The sequence below is a fragment of the Aspergillus udagawae genome, assembly GCF_001078395.1.
Source record: "Aspergillus udagawae IFM 46973 DNA, scaffold_1, whole genome shotgun sequence".
NCBI lineage: Eukaryota > Fungi > Ascomycota > Eurotiomycetes > Eurotiales > Aspergillaceae > Aspergillus > Aspergillus udagawae.
In genome coordinates, this window is record NW_025091264.1 from 2,925,639 (window position 1) to 2,944,286 (window position 18,648).

At 52.0% G+C, this 18,648-nt stretch overlaps 9 protein-coding genes across 9 annotated transcripts; 5 read left to right on the top strand and 4 right to left on the bottom strand.

The window, feature by feature from the left end:
* Positions 1-1,711: 1,711 nt before the first annotated feature.
* Aud_000937 (cytochrome P450) lies at positions 1,712-3,324 on the top strand (the record flags this gene model as incomplete). Its single annotated transcript, XM_043286440.1, has 2 exons — positions 1,712-2,110; positions 2,170-3,324. 2 exons carry the CDS (start codon positions 1,712-1,714, stop codon positions 3,322-3,324), a joined length of 1,554 nt encoding a protein of 517 aa, XP_043142375.1.
* Positions 3,325-3,694: 370 nt separating this feature from the next.
* Aud_000938 (uncharacterized protein) lies at positions 3,695-3,957 on the bottom strand (the record flags this gene model as incomplete). The annotated part of the gene is made up of 2 exons (XM_043286441.1): positions 3,695-3,766; positions 3,829-3,957. The coding sequence occupies 2 exons, from the start codon at positions 3,955-3,957 to the stop codon at positions 3,695-3,697; spliced, it is 201 nt and encodes a 66-aa protein (XP_043142376.1).
* Positions 3,958-4,547: 590 nt separating this feature from the next.
* Positions 4,548-6,784, bottom strand: Aud_000939 (biotin--[acetyl-CoA-carboxylase] ligase BPL1; the record flags this gene model as incomplete). Its single annotated transcript, XM_043286442.1, has 4 exons — positions 4,548-5,047; positions 5,094-5,365; positions 5,413-5,979; positions 6,030-6,784. 4 exons carry the CDS (start codon positions 6,782-6,784, stop codon positions 4,548-4,550), a joined length of 2,094 nt encoding a protein of 697 aa, XP_043142377.1.
* Positions 6,785-6,899: 115 nt separating this feature from the next.
* On the top strand, positions 6,900-7,361 carry Aud_000940 (uncharacterized protein; the record flags this gene model as incomplete). Its single annotated transcript, XM_043286443.1, has 3 exons — positions 6,900-6,964; positions 7,042-7,073; positions 7,132-7,361. 3 exons carry the CDS (start codon positions 6,900-6,902, stop codon positions 7,359-7,361), a joined length of 327 nt encoding a protein of 108 aa, XP_043142378.1.
* Positions 7,362-7,602: 241 nt separating this feature from the next.
* Positions 7,603-8,597, top strand: Aud_000941 (putative mitochondrial genome maintenance protein Mgm101; the record flags this gene model as incomplete). Its single annotated transcript, XM_043286444.1, has 2 exons — positions 7,603-8,246; positions 8,324-8,597. The coding sequence occupies 2 exons, from the start codon at positions 7,603-7,605 to the stop codon at positions 8,595-8,597; spliced, it is 918 nt and encodes a 305-aa protein (XP_043142379.1).
* A 232-nt stretch (positions 8,598-8,829) lies between these two features.
* Aud_000942 (serine/threonine protein kinase) lies at positions 8,830-11,583 on the bottom strand (the record flags this gene model as incomplete). Its single annotated transcript, XM_043286445.1, has 1 exon — positions 8,830-11,583. One exon carries the CDS (start codon positions 11,581-11,583, stop codon positions 8,830-8,832), a length of 2,754 nt encoding a protein of 917 aa, XP_043142380.1.
* Positions 11,584-13,266: 1,683 nt separating this feature from the next.
* Aud_000943 (putative UDP-N-acetylmuramate dehydrogenase) lies at positions 13,267-14,286 on the bottom strand (the record flags this gene model as incomplete). Its single annotated transcript, XM_043286446.1, has 1 exon — positions 13,267-14,286. The coding sequence occupies one exon, from the start codon at positions 14,284-14,286 to the stop codon at positions 13,267-13,269; it is 1,020 nt and encodes a 339-aa protein (XP_043142381.1).
* A 262-nt stretch (positions 14,287-14,548) lies between these two features.
* Positions 14,549-16,301, top strand: udpA (UDP-N-acetylglucosamine 1-carboxyvinyltransferase family protein; the record flags this gene model as incomplete). Its single annotated transcript, XM_043286447.1, has 2 exons — positions 14,549-15,782; positions 16,120-16,301. The coding sequence occupies 2 exons, from the start codon at positions 14,549-14,551 to the stop codon at positions 16,299-16,301; spliced, it is 1,416 nt and encodes a 471-aa protein (XP_043142382.1).
* Positions 16,302-17,480: 1,179 nt separating this feature from the next.
* Positions 17,481-18,317, top strand: Aud_000945 (uncharacterized protein; the record flags this gene model as incomplete). Its single annotated transcript, XM_043286448.1, has 1 exon — positions 17,481-18,317. The coding sequence occupies one exon, from the start codon at positions 17,481-17,483 to the stop codon at positions 18,315-18,317; it is 837 nt and encodes a 278-aa protein (XP_043142383.1).
* Between the last annotated feature and the right edge of the window lie 331 nt (positions 18,318-18,648).

Sequence of the window (18,648 nt, forward strand, 5' to 3'; positions counted from 1 at the left end):
GCGCAGGACGGTCCAAGACTCGTGAGGGGTATTCCACTGCTAAACAACAAGTAATATCTGACTAAAAGAAGTTACAAAATTCTGAATAGTTAGCCACTCGATGTTCTGATTGATCGCAAGCTCAAAAGCATTGGGACAAGAGTCATGAGAGTTGGGCTGGCATCTTGAGGTCATCAGACCCAATAGTGCAATACTGCCGGAAATTTATATACCGCCTTCTATGTTTACCACCGCTTTGAACACGTAGCTAGCCATTTTAGGCTTAGTCTCAAGCTGGTCTGAACTTGCTCGAGGCTCGAGACGTTCGAGCTTCTCAGTCGAACCACAGTCGAATCGTTTCTTTGGCATCAGATATCATCATCTATGTCTCGAAAGAACCTTGTTGATCGGGAAGATTTGAGCTGGAGGCCAGCATAGCACGCTAGATGCCGTTGATTTTAAACTCAATAATGGCGTTGTGATCCGCCACGTCCCAGCTTTTGACCATCTCTGGGCCCGCAGTGGGCATTCCAGATTTCCATAGTTTAGGGTAACCTCGATTTCTGGTTGAATTTGCACGAGCAGATTCAAGATGCCGACGTTCACAAATGCCAATCTATTTTCAAGCGCAGAGAATATGACTTTCTGATTTGTCGATTGCAGTTGAAAGATAGTAGCTGACCAAACGAACTGGTCAACTAACTGGTCAACTAACTGGTCAACTAACTGGTCTACACTACAGCGGACTACTCCGCACATTGCAAAATGCAAACAGGTGCCTTCCATGATGCCCCCACACATAACCCACTCACCTACTCCGTAGCAAGCCTTCCAAGTACCCAAAAATAACTGGTTCATTGAGACAGACGTCTTAATTCGGCCAAAGCCAAGATGAAGACCTGGCCGAATAGGTAGCACCTCCGTTGACTAACGCGGAACGGTGCAAGTGTGCTTCTTGCATGAGCCCCCAGGCCCCAATTCTGCTTCACTTGGAATGCCACGAGGCCCACAACTCGTAACATGACGGCTTAGGGTTTGGTGTTGAATTCATCGAAAGCCGTCTCCGAAACCCGCATAATCCCTGATAATTAGAGGGACTTTGGACCCGTACCCAGTCCAATACAGAGGTAATTGTATTGCCTGATATCTATCTCGGTGGTTCGGATACACCGATGGCTAGGAGCGGCATTTACAGTGATCAACACAACTAGGCCCTTTTGAGGAGATTAAGCTGGCCAGTCATCTTCTATATGTTTCAACCTTGGCATGGCCACACTTGCATAGTGTTCTAGATCCAATAGTCAACCCTATGAAAGTGGAGGAGCACTCCCTCGGTAGGTATGATTATTCGATAGACTGGATCATGATTCGTCACTTCGGATATGCCCGATGGCACAACCTGGGTGGCTAGAAAAGTCAGCCAAGAGGGAGATGAAACACGAATGACCTGAATAACATGTCCATGCACAGTGACCTCATCCAAAATCTTATCAAGCATAGCACAAGAATCATTATGAAGAAGATTGTTGCATTGTTCCTCATCTTCGTTGTTCTTGGGCTTCTTGTGACCCCTTTCCCCACCTTGCTTCCATTATAGGGGCCTCGGGCCTTCGGCTAAACGTCACGTTTCCGCTGGCATACTTCATAAAAAGCGTGGCATCCATCGCAGAAAAGTATGGGAACTTGAACGATAAATCCAGAGTCTCCAGTCTGCCTTCATCTTCCTATTGTGATGGCGTTCCCGCTTCTGACCGTCGCGGCTGTGGCTGTTGCCCTCCGTCTGCTGTGGGCGCTGGTTTCGAGATGGCAGCACGCACAAAATGCCCGCAGATTAGGCTGTGGCCCAACTCCTCTCTATCCTAGTGATCCTCTAGGTATCAGTGTTCTCAAGGAAGCTTTGGCAGCAGACAAAGTGAAAAAGATCCTACCGATGGTTGAGCGCCGAGTCGCGCTCATGAGCGACCGCGAGGGCCGATATGTTACGACCTTCCGGTTCAGGCAAATGGGACGTGAAAATTATTTCACAACAGATCCGAAGAACATCCAAGCCATTCTGGCCACGCAATTCAAGGACTTTGAGCTGGGGGCTCCTCGAAGACAAGCTCTCCATCCCATTCTGGGGAGTGGCATTGTAGGTTGCGCCTCGTGAATATGCAGGGTTTGTGCTGCATGCTAACAGCGTTGGTGTAGTTCAGCTCCGATGGCGAGGAGTGGTCTCGCTCCAGAGGTCTGCTCCGTCCTCAGTTCACGCGTGGTCAAATCAGTGACCTCGACCTGGAAGAACGTCATGTCCAAAAGGCGATGCAGGCGATGCCTGTCGTCAACGGGAAGTGGACCGAGGCAGTGGATATCCAATCCATCTTCTTCCGTCTCACCATCGACTCCGCGACCGAATTCCTCTTTGGCGAGAGTGTTGAGAGCCAACTCTCGGCCTTGAAGGGTGGCCAGACCCCCGAGGACAAATTCCCCTACTATTTCGACAAGTCGCAATGGTACGCGGCACAACGGGCCCGCTTCGAGAAACTGTACTGGGTTGTGAACAACAAGGAGTCGCGCCACGCGGAGAAGGAAGTGCACGCGTACGTGGACCGTTTCGTGCACAAAGCACTCAAAGCCGCCCGCGAAGGCAAGCTCGCGGACCCGGAGAAATCGTCTCAATACGTCTTCCTGCACGCTCTGGTTTCCGTCACCCAGGACCCGATCGAACTGCGCTCGCAGCTGTTGAACATCCTCCTCGCGGGTCGTGATACCACCGCGTCCCTGCTCAGCTGGACAGTGCTGATGCTCGCACGCCACCCGGCCGAGTTCCAGAAGCTGCGACAGACCATCATCGACGAATTTGGCACTTACAACCAACCCCGCAACATCACCTTTGCGGCCCTCAAGTCCTGTCAATACCTGCAATACTGTATGAACGAGACCCTGCGTCTGTTCCCCGTGGTCCCCGGCAACCGCCGCTCCGCAACGAGGGATACCACCCTTCCCCGTGGCGGAGGCAGCGACGGCACCCAGCCCGTCTACGTGCGCAAGGGCCACCTCGTCGTATACAACGTGCACGTCCTGCACCGGCGCAAGGACATCTGGGGCCCTGACGCCGAGGAGTTCAAGCCAAGCCGGTGGATCGATCGCAAGGTGGGCTGGGATTATATCCCGTTCAACGGTGGACCGCGCATCTGCATCGGGCAGCAGTTTGCTCTCACCGAAGCGGGATACGTCCTGGTGCGGTTGCTGCAGCGCTTCGACACCATTGAGGACGTACAGCCGCATCTGGAGATCCGACATGCTTTGAATCTGACCAGTGCGCCGGCGGATAATGTTACGGTCCGGATGCGTGAGGCGGATTAACTTTAGCTTTGGAGGCTTTTCTGATTTTAGTGGTTGCGTTCGCGGTGTATTTGGGTATATACATGATCAATGATACCAGTTCTGCGCATGATAAGCATGTCACATCTCGAAGCCGTAGCCAACAATTCATTTCAATCGAACAAATTTAGCCATACAAGCAGATATACAAGCAATGAACCATAACGACATTCAGCACTTGTCATTATATAATATAATCTACCACCCAACCACTATCAACAGGGTATATTTCATATCCCCCCCTCGTAATCCACTAGCAGCAACACTCGCAACACTCGAAACAGGCAAGCCCCGCACACCTTCACTCGTCAGCACGCCAGCATCTCATCATATAGTACGGGAAAGGAAAAACCTACACGCCACAGCAAACAGCCTCCTTCTCACCACCACCACGCAGTCTCATGTCCATCTGTTCCTGTGCGGGCTAACAGGGCGAGCGTCAGTTGATACTGTGTCAATAGATGGGGACCAATGGTTGAGGTATACCGGCGGCTGGGACACGAGCAGATTCGGTGCCGCGGGGGTAGCCGGTTGGGTCATGGTTAGGGTATTGGGGTCCCAGGTTGGTCGCTGGCGCTGTTCCTCCTTGGATTTGAAGGGATTGAGGTTGAACATGTTGAACATGAAGAGTGGGAGTGAACTGGTTGTGTAATGTGCTAAGCGATATGGCTATAGTCTGACTGACGAGGGACGAGCTGAGCTGAGGAGATAACTGGGCTTGAGATGAGACGGGATGGGACGGTGAGCTTTATTACGCGAGAAGTCACTAGCTTCATGGCTGGATAGTCTAGCTCCAGATGCGAGGTAGCGTCTGAGCGTATTCTCCCACTGGACAGCTCTGTAGAGGAATCATGCTGCCTAGCGAGTCAGCGCATGCTGCTTGGTTGATGGTCCGTCTCCAGGTGGCATGGCGCCGAAGGCTGAATCGGCGGTTATTTATTGGATGTATTGTAGATTCGAGCTTCCCCAGCGGTGGGTGTTGTAGGGTGTTGTTTATCGCATTAATCCCTCATATTTGACTGTGGCTGATCTGTCCTGTGACTGCCCATCGGTTGCTGCCAGTCGGGCTACGTCTCCATAATGCCCAGACTCTAAAGGTGAAACAAGCCTCCTTGGCACGGCTTATTTTCTTGATCTGCTCGTGGCTTGTTCATCACCTAATCTATTGAAGAGTAACTATATACTGTATCGAGACCTGACCAAGTCTATACCTTCCTCTTGACCAATCCTCGGAAGAAATCAAAACTGTTGCTGTCACTCTGCAACTGCCACACTCGTCCCGTAGGCCGATCGTTCCATCCCAACTCCTCTGCCAGCAGCAACCCATAATCCCGAGTAATACCCTTGATCCGAGCTCGCGTTCCGCCTTCTTCCTCTAATGTGACAACCTGATGCATGTGCAGCCAGTCGTCGTAGTACATCGTCTCAAGCTCCCGGTCAAAGCCTGTTCGCAGGAAGCGGGTGTACAGCTCCTCGAACGTGGTGAGGCACCGGGCGAGAAGTTTCTCGAGTGTGATTGGGGCGGTTTTATTGGGGAGGAAGCGAGAGGCGAGTGCATTCAGCGAGGTGGTTGGAGAGGCGTTCGTGGCGTTGATGCCAATTCCCACCACTGCGATGTATTCGTTCGAGGAAAAGAGCGAGTTGACGAGGATTCCGCAGATTTTGGTGTAGTGCTTCTTCTCCGGGTTTTCGGGGTCCAAGGCATCTTGACTCATTAGCTAGCCCTATTTAAATGAGAGAATCGAACTTACAAATGTCATTGGGCCATTTGAGCTTAACTGGCATGTTCTCAAAGCCCACATCGTAGCTCTTGATACCCCGTACGACCGCCATTGCCGCCAGATACTGAATGAAAACCACGGGAGCAGACTGGATCTTTTCGATCGGGTGCCTTACGACCGTCGAAAAGATCAGGGCCCCTGCCGGAGAAACCCAGACATTGGAGCCTCGGCCTCGGCCTGCGACCTGGGTGGTTGCTGTCGCTGTGAATCCATGTGGCAGTTTACGGAGTAATTTGGGATTTCTGTATCCGTCAGCTCTGAAGGTCCAAAAGTCTAGCGGAAGACTTACTTTTCCAGAATCGTATTTGTACTAGTGACGACCTCGCCATACATGATGCTTGAACCGAAACAGCCAGCACCTTCCCGCATCTGTGACTGGTACTGTTCGAGATTGGCGTAGAATGCATGGTGATTGAAGCAAGGAGTTGCTTTGGAGGATGGAAGCTCGTCGTGGATCACTAAAGGTTTGATGATTGCGTTGTAATCGACAATACCATCGCTAGCACCCTGTTCAGACTGGGGGAGAGACTCCTCCAATGAACTCATACTCCAAGTTCCAGATCTCTCCAGACGAAACGTATCGTTTTCATCTTTGATGAATTCTTCATCCCCCTCGCTACTAATCACCTCTTGCAACGATGATCGGATGCGGGAAGTGTCAGCCGGATTTTGAGACGACAGGTGCAACGAAGAAAGTGATGGCACAGTGGTGGTATTCTGGGTGACCTGTAGGCCCAGCTTGGACAGGCAGGCCTTCAAAAAATCGGTGCGCGCTTTATCGTCCGCTGCCAGCGCATCCACCACCTTGGCATAATCCTCGCCCCCGGCCTTTTTGTCTAGGTTTGCCGCTGCGAACCTGTTCAGTTCTGTCAGTCACCTGCTCCTTGAAATCTCTGATTTACGTACTCTGGATGCGGTCCGGTCAGAATGGCCGCTCCCTCGCCCACCTTACAGTAGACGACGGCAGCCGCACCTGTACCTGGATCAACATTCAATTCCTCCGAGTAGCTGGCCAAAACCTCCACGCCCTTATCCCCATACAAGGGCGCGTCGACAAAGACACCACCCCCGTTGTAATAGCACTTGAACCCCTCCGGCACCACACCGGCTTGGAGTACATCCTTGGAGACCTTCAGATCGGCGGCGCGCGCCCCCACCTCGCTGTGGTACACAAATCCGGGAAAGGCACCGCCGCGGCATATTCCAGGGTAAAAGGCCAGTTCCCGATCCCCGACCACCTCCATCGTCTTATCGCCGACCTCGAACTCGCATCGCTGGCTGCCGTAGTAACCCCCCGCGCAGAAACCGAGGTATGCGCCGCCGCGCTTGACAAACTGCTCGATTCGACGGTTGCCCGTTCCGTTGAGAGATCGGCAGTACCCCAGATCCGCTCCTCCAGGCATCACCAGCAAGGCGCATGTCAGCGTCCACGGCTCCTTGATGAGCATGTCGGCGGTCACGGGGATCACGGCATAGTGCGGGGCGAGGAGGCGGCGGAGGGTGTAGAGGCAGTGTCGGACGGACTCGACGGTGCTACCATTGCCTGGAGAGGGAGGAGAACGGATTAGACTATTTGACTTCCATGCGGATTGGGTGAGCGAACCGGAGTAAACTAGGACGTTGAGCTTCTTGCCATTGAGTTTGGGCGTGGTTGCGGTCATTGTCGCTGTCGCTGTCGCGAATGCGGCGAGTCGGTCTCCGGACGGAGCAAGATCAATTCTTTCTTAAGACACAACTCACAGGCTTATACAGCTCACGTCTGAGCAATTGAACAAGATGTCGACGAAGGAGGATAAGCCCGCGGTGGTCCCGGAAGTGGACGATGACGAACCTGATGAATGGTAGGGGCTTCTTCCTTTGACTTTTGAGATTCTCGGAGATTGAAGTTCTGGACTAATGCGGAGTCATCGGAGGACAGGGACAAGCGGATCTTCAGCACCGGTTGCGCAGGTGAGTCTACAATAAAGAATATTGATTGATAGACAAGCTACTAATCGAGTATCAACAGTGGAGCAGGATAAAATGAACGACTGCTATTTTGCGAAGAAGGACTGGAGACTGTGCAAGGACGAGGTGAGACGCGCTGAGACCGCTTGCAAACGAACGCAAGCACCGCATCACACCTGTTCTAGCCTTGATTTCACCTCGCCGTACACAATGAACCAGAGAATTGAAGCTGATGAGTATGTTCCGGCAGATGGAAGCATTTCGCGCGTGTTGGAAGCGCAAGGGCAATGACCAGCGGACTCAAACAAAGGACGCTTAGACTCGAAGAACGAGTCAACCTGATATTTACCCTGTACCATAGATGCCGCTATTGTAATCATATATGAAAAGCCTCTCTCCTTTCAAGCCGATATCTGCCAATTCAGACGACCTATTGACCATATATAAATCACGTGACATTATACAGACGCGACGTCAAGCTCCTCGCCGCATGAGAAGCTAACAACGAACCATCCTCAACCACACCATCACCATGGCTTCATCGCATATCCGCCGCTCTCTGCGGCTAGTAGAGACTACAAATTTTACAAAAGTTCCATCTACATTGACCTCCCGATCCACCACGCAGCACATCCTCGCCCTTACCAGATCAATCACCACCACCGCGTCCTACAAATCCGTCACCACCAACAACAACAACAACCAAGCTGCCCGGACAGCCCCCAAACCACCCATCCCATCTACATCAACCTTACCAGCAAAAGCATCCAATCCCTCATCAACCGCAGCCGCACCCGCAACGGACGACCGCACCGCCCGCATCCTCGCCCCAACTCCCGCCCACCAAACTACCACCAACATCTCCAAAACCGGCCTCGCAGACGCCCCGCTCTCACCGGACTCACCCCCGGAAGAAAAGATCGACTGGACGCGCTCCTTCCACGGGCTCTCCGCCGCGCCGTTTCCCAAGGAGGTAGCAGATATCCTGCTCGCGGAGGTCGACCCGGAGGAAGTCGAGATCAAGCCCGATGGTATCCTGTACCTCCCGGAGATCAAGTACAGACGGATTCTGAACCGGGCGTTTGGGCCAGGCGGGTGGGGGCTGGTGCCTCGGAGTGAGAGTATCGTTACGCCTCGCACAGTGACGAGGGAGTATGCGTTGGTTTGTAATGGGCGGTATGTATCCCTTTCCCTTTGTTTCCCTGCCCGATTGCGAGATAAAATAGGAAGTGGAGGTTTAATTACTGTTACAGGTTAGTGTCTGTCGCGCGGGGCGAGCAGGATTACTTCACGCCTGATGGGATCCCGACGGCGACGGAGGGGTGTCGGTCTAATGCGCTGGTGCGCTGCTGCAAGGATCTAGGGATTGCGAGCGAGCTGTGGGATCCGCGATGGATTCGCAAGTTCAAGGCGCAGTACACGAGGGAGGTGTTTGTGGAGCATGTTGTCAACAAGAAGCGGACGAAGATCTGGGTGCGCAAGGATGACCAGGTGTCGTATCCGTGGAAGGAGACCGGGACTAAGTAGTCAGACAGGACAGTACGGTCTGAGGTCTGTGACGGTGTCTGATACCGTCATATGTATATTAATTATGCCGAATAGAATTCTCGTTTACATTTCGAATTACTAGTTGATTGGCTAGTTGGGACGTAGATTTCACAGCCCAATATATGCATCAGGTCATCACCCATATTCCATCCCAATATAAAGATGAATCAAAATACCACCAACGCCATCCGTTTTGTTTTCAGTAACCTAACTATTGTCCTCCGTACGGCGGCCGAGACTGATTCCAGTTCCTAGAATGGTCGTCAGGGTGGCGCTGTTGCACCCCCGGCGAACCAGGGAACCTCCTGAACGAGTCAGAGTCTGATTGCTCTATCGCCGAAGGGAGTTCGAGCGGCTGCTCCGGATCGTACGCCGTCTCCTGGCTGTGAGATCCGTAGAAACTACCTCCGTAGTTTGACATGCTGGGATACGAGGGATACTCGGAAGGGAGCCCCTGTGATGTAGAGCCCGCCGGCGGCTGGTGGCGAGGAAGAGGGGGCACGGGCTCCGCGATGATGGGAACTCCGCCTGCTGTGGAGGAAGGCTGGGCAGGTTGCTCAGTGGTGCTGGCGCCTGCCTTGCGGCGGCCGGTGGATGGTTCACGGGCGAGATTGCCGTAGTTGACGCTGAGTTGGCGGTTCTGGTTAGGCGAGGCGGCGGGGGTCTGGTAGTTGTCCACTTCGTTCGGGGTACGACTGTTGGCGCGTTCCGGGTAGCCCGAGTCGGTAGATGTAGAGCCGCCGCGGCGTTGTAGCGTGCCGGATGACTGACTGGCGCTGAAGCCGGTTGATCGAGCCTGTTCCTGGGCGGTGGCATCCATGGTCATCCCGGCCGCTGCGGCGCGTCGCTGGCCGGATGCGGTCCGCGTGATATTGTTCTGGTCGGCGTTGTCGGCGTCGGGCTTGTCATCCTTGTTCTCGCTGTCGCCTGCAGCGTCTTCCGCGGCAGCACCAGGAGCGCGGATGGGAATCTTGCGCACAGCGGTAACCAACGCACACATGAATTTGGATCGGCGCATGGCACGGATCGACTCGTTAGACCAGTTGGATTTGTGGCGGATGCTGACGGTCAGCTCAAGCTTGTCCATGTCGCCGACACCAACAACATCAACGTCGACATCCGGCTGGAAATCACGGCAGTTCTCCTTGTCACGGACAAATCTCTCCATCTCATCGCGGAGGAGTTGGATGTCGGCAAAGGTGGTGTCGAAGCTGACGGGAATCGTGAGTATTTCGTGCATGGCGTGGGAACGCGTAAAGTTGTCAACCCAGAGAGTGTTGAGGACAACGTTGGGTACCTGGGTCACGCGCTGGTCCGTCACCGATTTGAAGACGGTATACAGCAGCGAAATGCGCTCGACTATGTAGTCCTTGTCGCTAATGTAGACCCGGTCACCAATGTCGAAGGGATGCTTGACGAACAGGAAAATGCACGAGCCCAGGACTTCCTGGGCGGTGGTCGCGAAAACGAAACTGAGAGACAGGAGGGATGTGGCGCCGGCCGCGATGACGGTGCCGAAACCGCTTGTCACAAACGAAATGAAGACCAGTATCGAGATGACACCGGCGACAGTCAGCAGCAAGTTGTCCAAGACATGAATGGCCTGGTCGACATCGTACATGCTGTTATTGAGGGCCTTTCGGTTACGTCCAATTTCCCCAACAACCAGAACCATCTCGTCCAGGCTGATATCACCGTTGCCGTCCCGATCGAGCATATGGAAACATTCCTCGGCGATCATCTCTTTGCCAACTCCCAAGACCTCGGCGACGTCGTCGGGGTATAGGGCATCCCTGCCCTCAATGACAAAAGACATCCAGATTCTGCGCGCCAAAGCTTCGGCGGCCTTGCGTCGCTCCAGGGCCTGTGTTACAATACCGCGCACCGAAGTGGGGTTGAACACTTCCTTGCCGGTGATTTCGTGGGCGACACCACCAAACGCAGCGGTAACTCTGTCACCAAAGCGGCCAACGTTATGACCAACATTGCGAATCAGCTTGAGGGGGATCGAGGAGCTGGAGCGCGAGTGGACCACACCCTTCGCGGTGGCTGCACCCAAGAGCGAATCGGAAATGGTCATGTCCTCCTCGCGAAACTCCTTGCAGTACATGGGAAACATGTTGCGGGAGGCGTCGTAAAGCTGACCGATAAGGTCAATGTGCCGCTTCGACTCCTTGATCTTGAAGTCGAATTGCTTTCGGTGGTAGCTGATGGAGATGAGTTGGACCAGGAATTTCTCCGCCAGCAGAATCAAGCTACAGACAAACAAAGCGAACAGGATATTCTTGACGGACTTCTCCCAGGCCTTGGTGGAAGTATCGCCTGTCCGCTGCTTCTCGGGGTTATATGTCATGACCGGAAGGAAAGTCACCAACGAGACGATGGTCCAGAAGACCGTCGCGATGGGCAGTTCTAGTGCGCGCAAAATGAGAGCATACTTGCGAGTTCCCGGGCTGACAATTCCACAGAGGAACTGAAACAGGTATGGGAGAAAATGAGCGATAATCTTGCAAATCCACAAACTCAGCCAGATAACCTCAATCCAGGCAAAGAACCAAGGCAGCGTCACGCCGCCAATTCTCGCATCCTGCGCAGCCGTGGCTCCCACAATGATTGGAATAGCGATCAAGAGCGCGATCGGCGTGACATAAATGAGGTACCTGGTAATGATAGAGAAGTTGAGGATGGCCTGGTAAATCCTCCCCATCCGCGTGAGGGTGCCATCCTCAGGGTCCTCGAGCGAACGGCCCGTCGAGTCGTCCATGGTTTTCTTTCGACGGCCAGGACCAGTGCCAGCGACCAACCCGGCCTTCTCGCTGGTGTTGGTGTGGACATCCTCGATGGGGGGCTGATAGGCCGCCGGAGAAGTGGCCGTGTGCGCACTCCCCCTCCGTGCCCCCGTCAGAGATCGACTGGGAACATTGGTCAGGGGAATATCAATCGTAACATCGTGTGGAGGGGCCATTATGGTATCATTTGAGTAATCCGGAAGCGGTTGAAAGCGATGAGCCGACAAACGCTTCTCCGTGAGTCCAGGTCGACCGGACATCGAAATGAACGAGAAGGAGAGAAAACGGGTCCAATGACCACGATTCCTCTGACTTTATACTTTCGACTGTTTGACACTAACCCGAGGGAAAAGCGAGCAACGGCCAAGAAGCTGACCTGCAGCCCTGACAAGGGAAATTGAGTGGGGCGAAGGCCAGAAACCAGTGCTAAAGTTTCGCGACAGGCCAAGTGAGCTACTAACACCCAAGATCGACTCGTCGATCCAGAGCAAAGCAATCTGATTTGGCGCGAGCCCGTTTGAATCTGCGCCGCCCAAGGATTGACCAAATACGTAGACTCGTCCAGAGGCAGACGGCGTGCGGGGACAGTGGAGTGGTGGGCCGAACCAAGCGAAGCAAGAAAGACGAGAAAAAGAAGAGAGTGTGCGATTGAGCGATTGGAAAGACAGACTGGAGTTAGTGGCCAGATGGAGAACGAGAGGTCAGTATGATCTAATGCGATGGAGATCAGATCGAAGAAAACGAAACGAAACAGACCGAGCGAAGGGAGAGATTCGATGGAGAAAAAGGAATGGAGGACAGAAGAAAAACGGGCCTGAGGCAATAACCATAGAATGGATGAGTCTAATAATAAAATATTTCACTAAAGCATCAACCACGGACACTGATAAAATTCTATTGGGGCACATGTTTCACCATTCCAGGAACAGGACGCCACCGATCAGTACCTAGTCGAGGCAGTGGATCAATCATCACATCATACCCATTTTCATCAGTGCAGGAATTTCCAGCTGATTTGACGGCCAGATTGTCAATGTGTTTCTAGGAGACCAGCATTCTTGCGCGTTGTCACATTCCCACCAGCATGAATGTGGTTTCTCCGCAATGTTTAGGAACATCCTAATACAGAAGATATAGCAGAGGTACATACTTAAGTAGAAGCTAGATCCGTAGGATAGAGAAAGATCCCAGGTTGCAGCCTACCTATCTTACCGGTCAAATAGAACAAACCAACCGCAGAAATAATCAATCAATCAGACTTGCAGGGCAAGCAGAAACAAGTGGCTATTGGTCACTAGAATCTTAGTGTCACCCACAATGTCGACTTTTATTGAGGGGTTCCTCGGTAGCTACACTAGGTGCCGGAGTAATCTCAAACGGACAAGACCGACAAGCCACCGTTTCATCATCGTCTTAGCTGGTTTTTGGTCAAAGTCTGTTCAGTCTAGACGGACACTCTGACATCCTTCGGTATGGACTATGGACGATTCGTGACTCTGGTAGACTCGATAGTCTAACGGTCTAGACTAACTGTCAGTGAATTCAGGCAAGCCTGGTACAAAGCCTTCTGAGTTTCTCGCTGCTATAGTTTATACGTATGGAAAGATCGCATATATCCTGATGCACGTATATAGATCATCAATAGCGTCGGTTACAGATTGCATCATTATCTACTCGTCCACTGTCCTGCTGTGGACACATAGAGGTATTACTCAGTATTCTGCCTGCACAATTCCAAGTAATCTGTCAAGATCATCTGGATTTCGTCACGTTTTCCCCGCAACCGCGGATCCCTTGTCATTCACTCGATGGGTCTCGTACTTCAGTCTGGGCCAACTGACTTTCTTGCTCATTGGGACTTACGTGACGATCCTTACTTCGAATTCAAGCCATATGCCGAAGCGGTCCATAACATCCTCCCGGACTCGACCAGCGAACTCCAGGACATCCAAGCCATTCACGCTGCCGTAGTTTGCTACAACGAGAGCATGCTGGTCATAGACTCCCACAGGGCCGATCCTCCTGCCCTTCCAGCCGCATCTCTCAATTAGCCAAGCTGCTGGGATGACTTTCAAGCCATCTGCCCTTGAGAACACAGGGATTGCGGGGTGAACAACCTGCAGAGCGTTGTACGCAAGCTGGTCGATGACTGCGTTCTTGAAGAAACTGCCCGCATTTCCGAGTAAATCTGGATCAGGCAACTTGCTCCTGCGTAGCAGACACACAGTTTCTGCGACCGACTGGATCGTGAGGACTTGCACTCCCCTATCTTCCAGAACGCGTCGAATTGAGCCGTACGTCGTCCTCAATCGATGGTTGCCAGGATTGTCAAGCCTGACTGTAACGCTGACAATGAAGACATCCTGTACGGTATGTTTAAACACGCTGTCCCGATAGCTGAACTGACACTCGGCATTGGACATTTGTCGTCTGGCTCCAGTAGTCAAATCGATCGCGCATAGACTTTCCAGCAAATCGCTGAGTTCCACACCGTACGCACCGATATTCTGTATCGGTGCTGCGCCCACGGTGCCTGGGATGAGGGCCAGATTTTCAAGTCCCCCGAGGCCATGGTCAAGGCAGTATGAGACCAGTGCTGTCCAAGCGACCCCGCCACCAACACGAAGTGTTGTGTGCTTCTCGTCCTGGAAGACAATTTCAATCCCGCTGATTTCGTTTTTCAGCACGATGCCCTCGTACGTATCATTGGCGAAGAGAATATTACTACCACCACCAAGGACGAGACGGGGTTGAGTCTGAAATATGGGCGAGTGCACCAATGCCTCTAGCTGATCCAGACACCGCACACGGACAAAGTATCGAGTTGTCGATGAAACGCGAAAGGTGTTGTAGGGGAGCAAGTCAACATATTCCTCCATGTGTACCACTGTGCAAAACTGGCCTGAGAGACGTTCCGGTAGGCACGAGCATGTCAAAATAATGGGTCATAAAAAGGGAAGAGTCGACGTTGATCCTCCAAATGGAGTGAACCACCTTCAGCCCGAAAATTGATGGCAGCAGCCCATTGCTATTGGACCAGCCTGTGAGGGCTCTGCACTGCAATCTGCACGACCTCACCGCCTGGTTGGATTTAGAAGAAGGATTCAGCGAAACCAAAATATTCTCTGCAAGATTTCAGAAATGGCGCACAATCTTCTTAGCATTGAAGGCGGCCGTGACGTTGTCGGCGATGTATACATCTCTGGTTCCAAGAATGCGGGACTCCCAATCATGGCAGCGTCAATCCTCGCCTTGGAGGAAAGCACGCTGCAAAAAGCCCCCGTCCTGACCGACAGCAAGAATTTTGCTAACATCCTCCGGCATCTCGGCGGAATAGTCATCTGGAGGTCAAACTCTCTGCGGATTGATACGACCCATATGGAAAACCGGGAGCTACCCGCCAGTTTGACACGGACACTCCGGGCCTCAATCCTCGCTCTGGGGCCTCTTTTAGCCCGTTTCGGGCATGCAAGGATCTCACTCCCAGGCGGTTGCACGATCGGCAAACGTCCAATCGACGAGCATATTAACGGCCTTGAAAAACTCGGAGCATGCATCACACTCACGCAGCGGGCGATTGAAGCTCGAGTTTCTCGTACCGGGCTGCAGGGCACAATTCTTCAGCTACGTACACCCACCGTCACTGGGACCATGAACCTGATGCTGGCAGCATGTCGAGCCAGAGGCGTCACCCACATCCGCAACGCCGCGCGAGAACCCGAGGTGGTGGATCTGTGCCACTGTCTCATTACCATGGGAATGGCCATCCAGGGCGTGGGGACAGAGCATCTAGAGATTCATGGAAGGGATATCCCACTCCGTCCGTACAACTACCGAGTTATGGATGACCGTATCGAAGGCGGGACATTTCTCATTCTTGGAGCCATGGCTGGCAACCCACTCCGGATCCACGGGTGCCGCGAAGAGCACCAGACCGTACTGATTGAGACACTCCGCACAGTGGGGGCTCATATCACCATCGAGACACCAGCCGTCATCACGATAATCAAAGCGGTCAGCCCCAAAGCCATAGATATCACAACGGGGCCGTACCCGGCTCTATCTACTGATCTTCAACCACAGCTCATGGCACTACTGTCCATCTCTCAGGGCGTCAGCCGAATACACGAGACGGTCTTTGAGCAACGATTCAACCATGTAGCTGGTCTACTGGCCATGGGTGCGAAAATACAGCTTGTAGGACAGATTGCCATAATTCACGGCGTTGAAAGACTCGCTGCGAGTACCGTGGTAGCGACAGATCTTCGGGCAGGAGCTTCCCTGGTGATTGCTGCGATATCTGCGGTGGGTGTCACGATCATTCAAGGATTGGAGCATGTAAATAGGGGGTATGACCGGTTGCAGGACAAGTTGAGTAGGATAGGAGTAGTTTCAGAAACGTCGATAAGACCGCAGGATCAATTGCCAATCTGACTGAATCCTAACAGCCCCGGTATCGAACAAGTAGCAGCTATTATATATGTACATGCAGAGTCTATGGACAAATAGCAACAGAGAAATATAATATAAGAAGCACACTCATGTTCAAACGTCAGTGGCCTAGAGAGATGCCATATCATAACATTGACGCATTGTGCGACTGCCTAGATTCTCCAAGGCTTGAAGATTATTGGCAAAGGTGATCTCGAAACGAAGTTAGTAACTGCTTTCTCGAGTCTTTTTCAATTTGACATACATATGATTGCCCGTAGTACCCGCTCAGTCTACCTCGATAGTATGCACCGGCCTCGCTGAGAGCAACCTGGATCTTCTGGCAGTCAACAGACTTGCGCTTCGTGAAATCGGAATGAATGACCGCGCTGGAGGCAAGGGTAGAAAGGAGAGCAAGAGAGACGAGACTGGAGATTTGCATGTTGATGGCTTGGAGTTCTGAGCTTTGACAACATGAATTCGGGGCGATGGATGCACTATTTATGCTGTCCAAGTGCGTCCTCTATCTCAATTAGACATTCAAGTTCATGATATGCTAATGTCTATCGAGGCCTGCCCTGCTTTCTGTCCCTTGTTCCCGCTGCGGCACGGCAGCGCTTAAGCCCAGGATGTAATTGAGCCGAATTGGTCTCGTACCCTATTCTAGATGAGCATGTCGCTCTGCGACAGGAAATCCCATAAATACTCCATTAGCACAATAGACCCTGCCTGGATCCTGCCTTTGCAGGTTGACAGCGCTTAACTTCCACATTTCACGAAACCGATTGGGTGTCAGACCCTGTTTAATTAAGCATATTCCCATTCCGGTCTAGGCCAAGGACACTCTGTATATCGCAAACCCGCGTTCATCCAAAGTTGTGAACATGCATGAGTAGGGTTATTGCCAAGTGGAAGAGTCATGGTTTTGTGGTATTCCAGGCGCGCGGGAGCCCGTCCAATGTGGTGCTGGGTTGGACCGCGCCGATGTAGACCCTGGTAGAGTTGTACACTTGGAAGTAATGATGGGTTTATTAAACTGCATAGCTCGCGTTGACTGAGCAAGAACTGGTCATCACTCGATTCGATCTTCAATGCCAATATATACCATCGACAGTTAGCTCAACTTCGCTTGAAGACTTCCACTGACACATTTAAACGACTTACGAAAGACAGTACGAGGCCGAACCCACTGAATCTAGATGTGGCTGGCTCGAGCCTGAAAGAGACCCAGCTCGAAGAACAACGGACGGAAATGACCAAAGACGAAGTTTGTAAGTGCCTTGCCAGTGGTCTCAGAAGCAGTATTGACTAAAAACACTGGATAAGTGTAGTGATTGCCATGCCGTTCTTCAAAGTAGGAAAACAACAGAGGGGGTGAGGCAGGATCGGTAATATCTGTGATAGAACTAGGAGAAGGCAGATTTCTTCTCTTTTTCCTTGTTTCCGTTTCTCGCGTCATAAGAGCAAAGTGAATGCTCTTATGTTTAACGGAAAACAGCGATAAACAGTCGCGAGTGAATTAACGTCATTTACTATATCTTTAGCTATATAACTTCTAATACTTACTGCCCTTCTCAAGACATCATCTCTTCTTCTTGTATTGACTACATATCAGTTAGATTGAGTTGTGAAAGTCATCAAAATGACAGACTCAAGCTCGTCTATCTTCTTGCGGCTCCCTTGTGAACTGCGCCTCGAGATCTACCGGCGTGTGTTCTTCATCTATCCCCACGCGAGAACCAGAGTTAGTGAATTCAGGCTCAGTGAACGCACAGAAACTCCTCCCTGCAAAGCCTTTGAGGTGTACATCCATCCAACCAAAGCCCATGCCTCGGTCTACAGAGCAGCTCCGAACGAATACCGTTCCCAAGAAGACCAGCATCGTCTCCACGAGTACCGCTACACACCCCAAGAATTCCTGGCCATTCTCAGTGTCAGCAAAGCAGTATACAAAGAAGCGATGCCCCTCTTCTACTCGGAGACATTCTTCTGCTTCCCAAAGAATGGGCGTTTGGGCTTGCCCACGAGCTTTCTATGCAATATTGGCCCGCGTCGAGAGCAGTATGTCCGTCGGTTGTCCTTCGAGCTCCTACCACTTAACTACCCTTGTACCATTGAGGACAGGCCTACTCTGAAATGGGTGGCGGTTTTTCTGTCGTTCATGAAGCACGTCGATATTCTGGAGATCATTTTATTCATTACCGAGGAACGACTTGAGTTTGGGGAAAAGTTCATCAGTTTCGCTCGTCCTCTTCTTTCGAATGAGCTTATTTTCGATGTGCTTTGGGGATTCCATCACCTGTTGGCTCTTGGGAATCTCAGTACCTTGCGCTTCGTCGGCGATCCAGACAAAGTGCTGCGAAACCCAGATGACAGGACGTTGCTCGAAGGGGTGAGAGGCAAAAGGCTCTTTGAAGGAGACACCGGTCGTCGACCTCGCGTGGTTTTTGAGCATCCTCCTGGTCTTGATGAAGTGTGAGAAGTTCAAGGGTGTTGTCAGGAAGGTGAGCTTATGCTTTGAACATTGGGATACCATTCAGCCGACGTTTCAGTGTACAAATAGTTGTTCTTCGTTTGGTCCATATTGAGGAAGCTCCTGATGATACACATGCATGACCTGATGAAGGTGTAGCTTTGGGAAGCATGGGTGGATCAATCAGCTTCAAGTTGGAAGAGAATGTAATTACCGCCGGTTTCTTTCGTCATCAGGAATAGCAAATCTACTTTGTCGTCTTTATTTCTTCCGAAATCAAGATCATCAATGTCTATCATAACGCGTGAAATAAAAGACGGATATCATGGACGTAGGA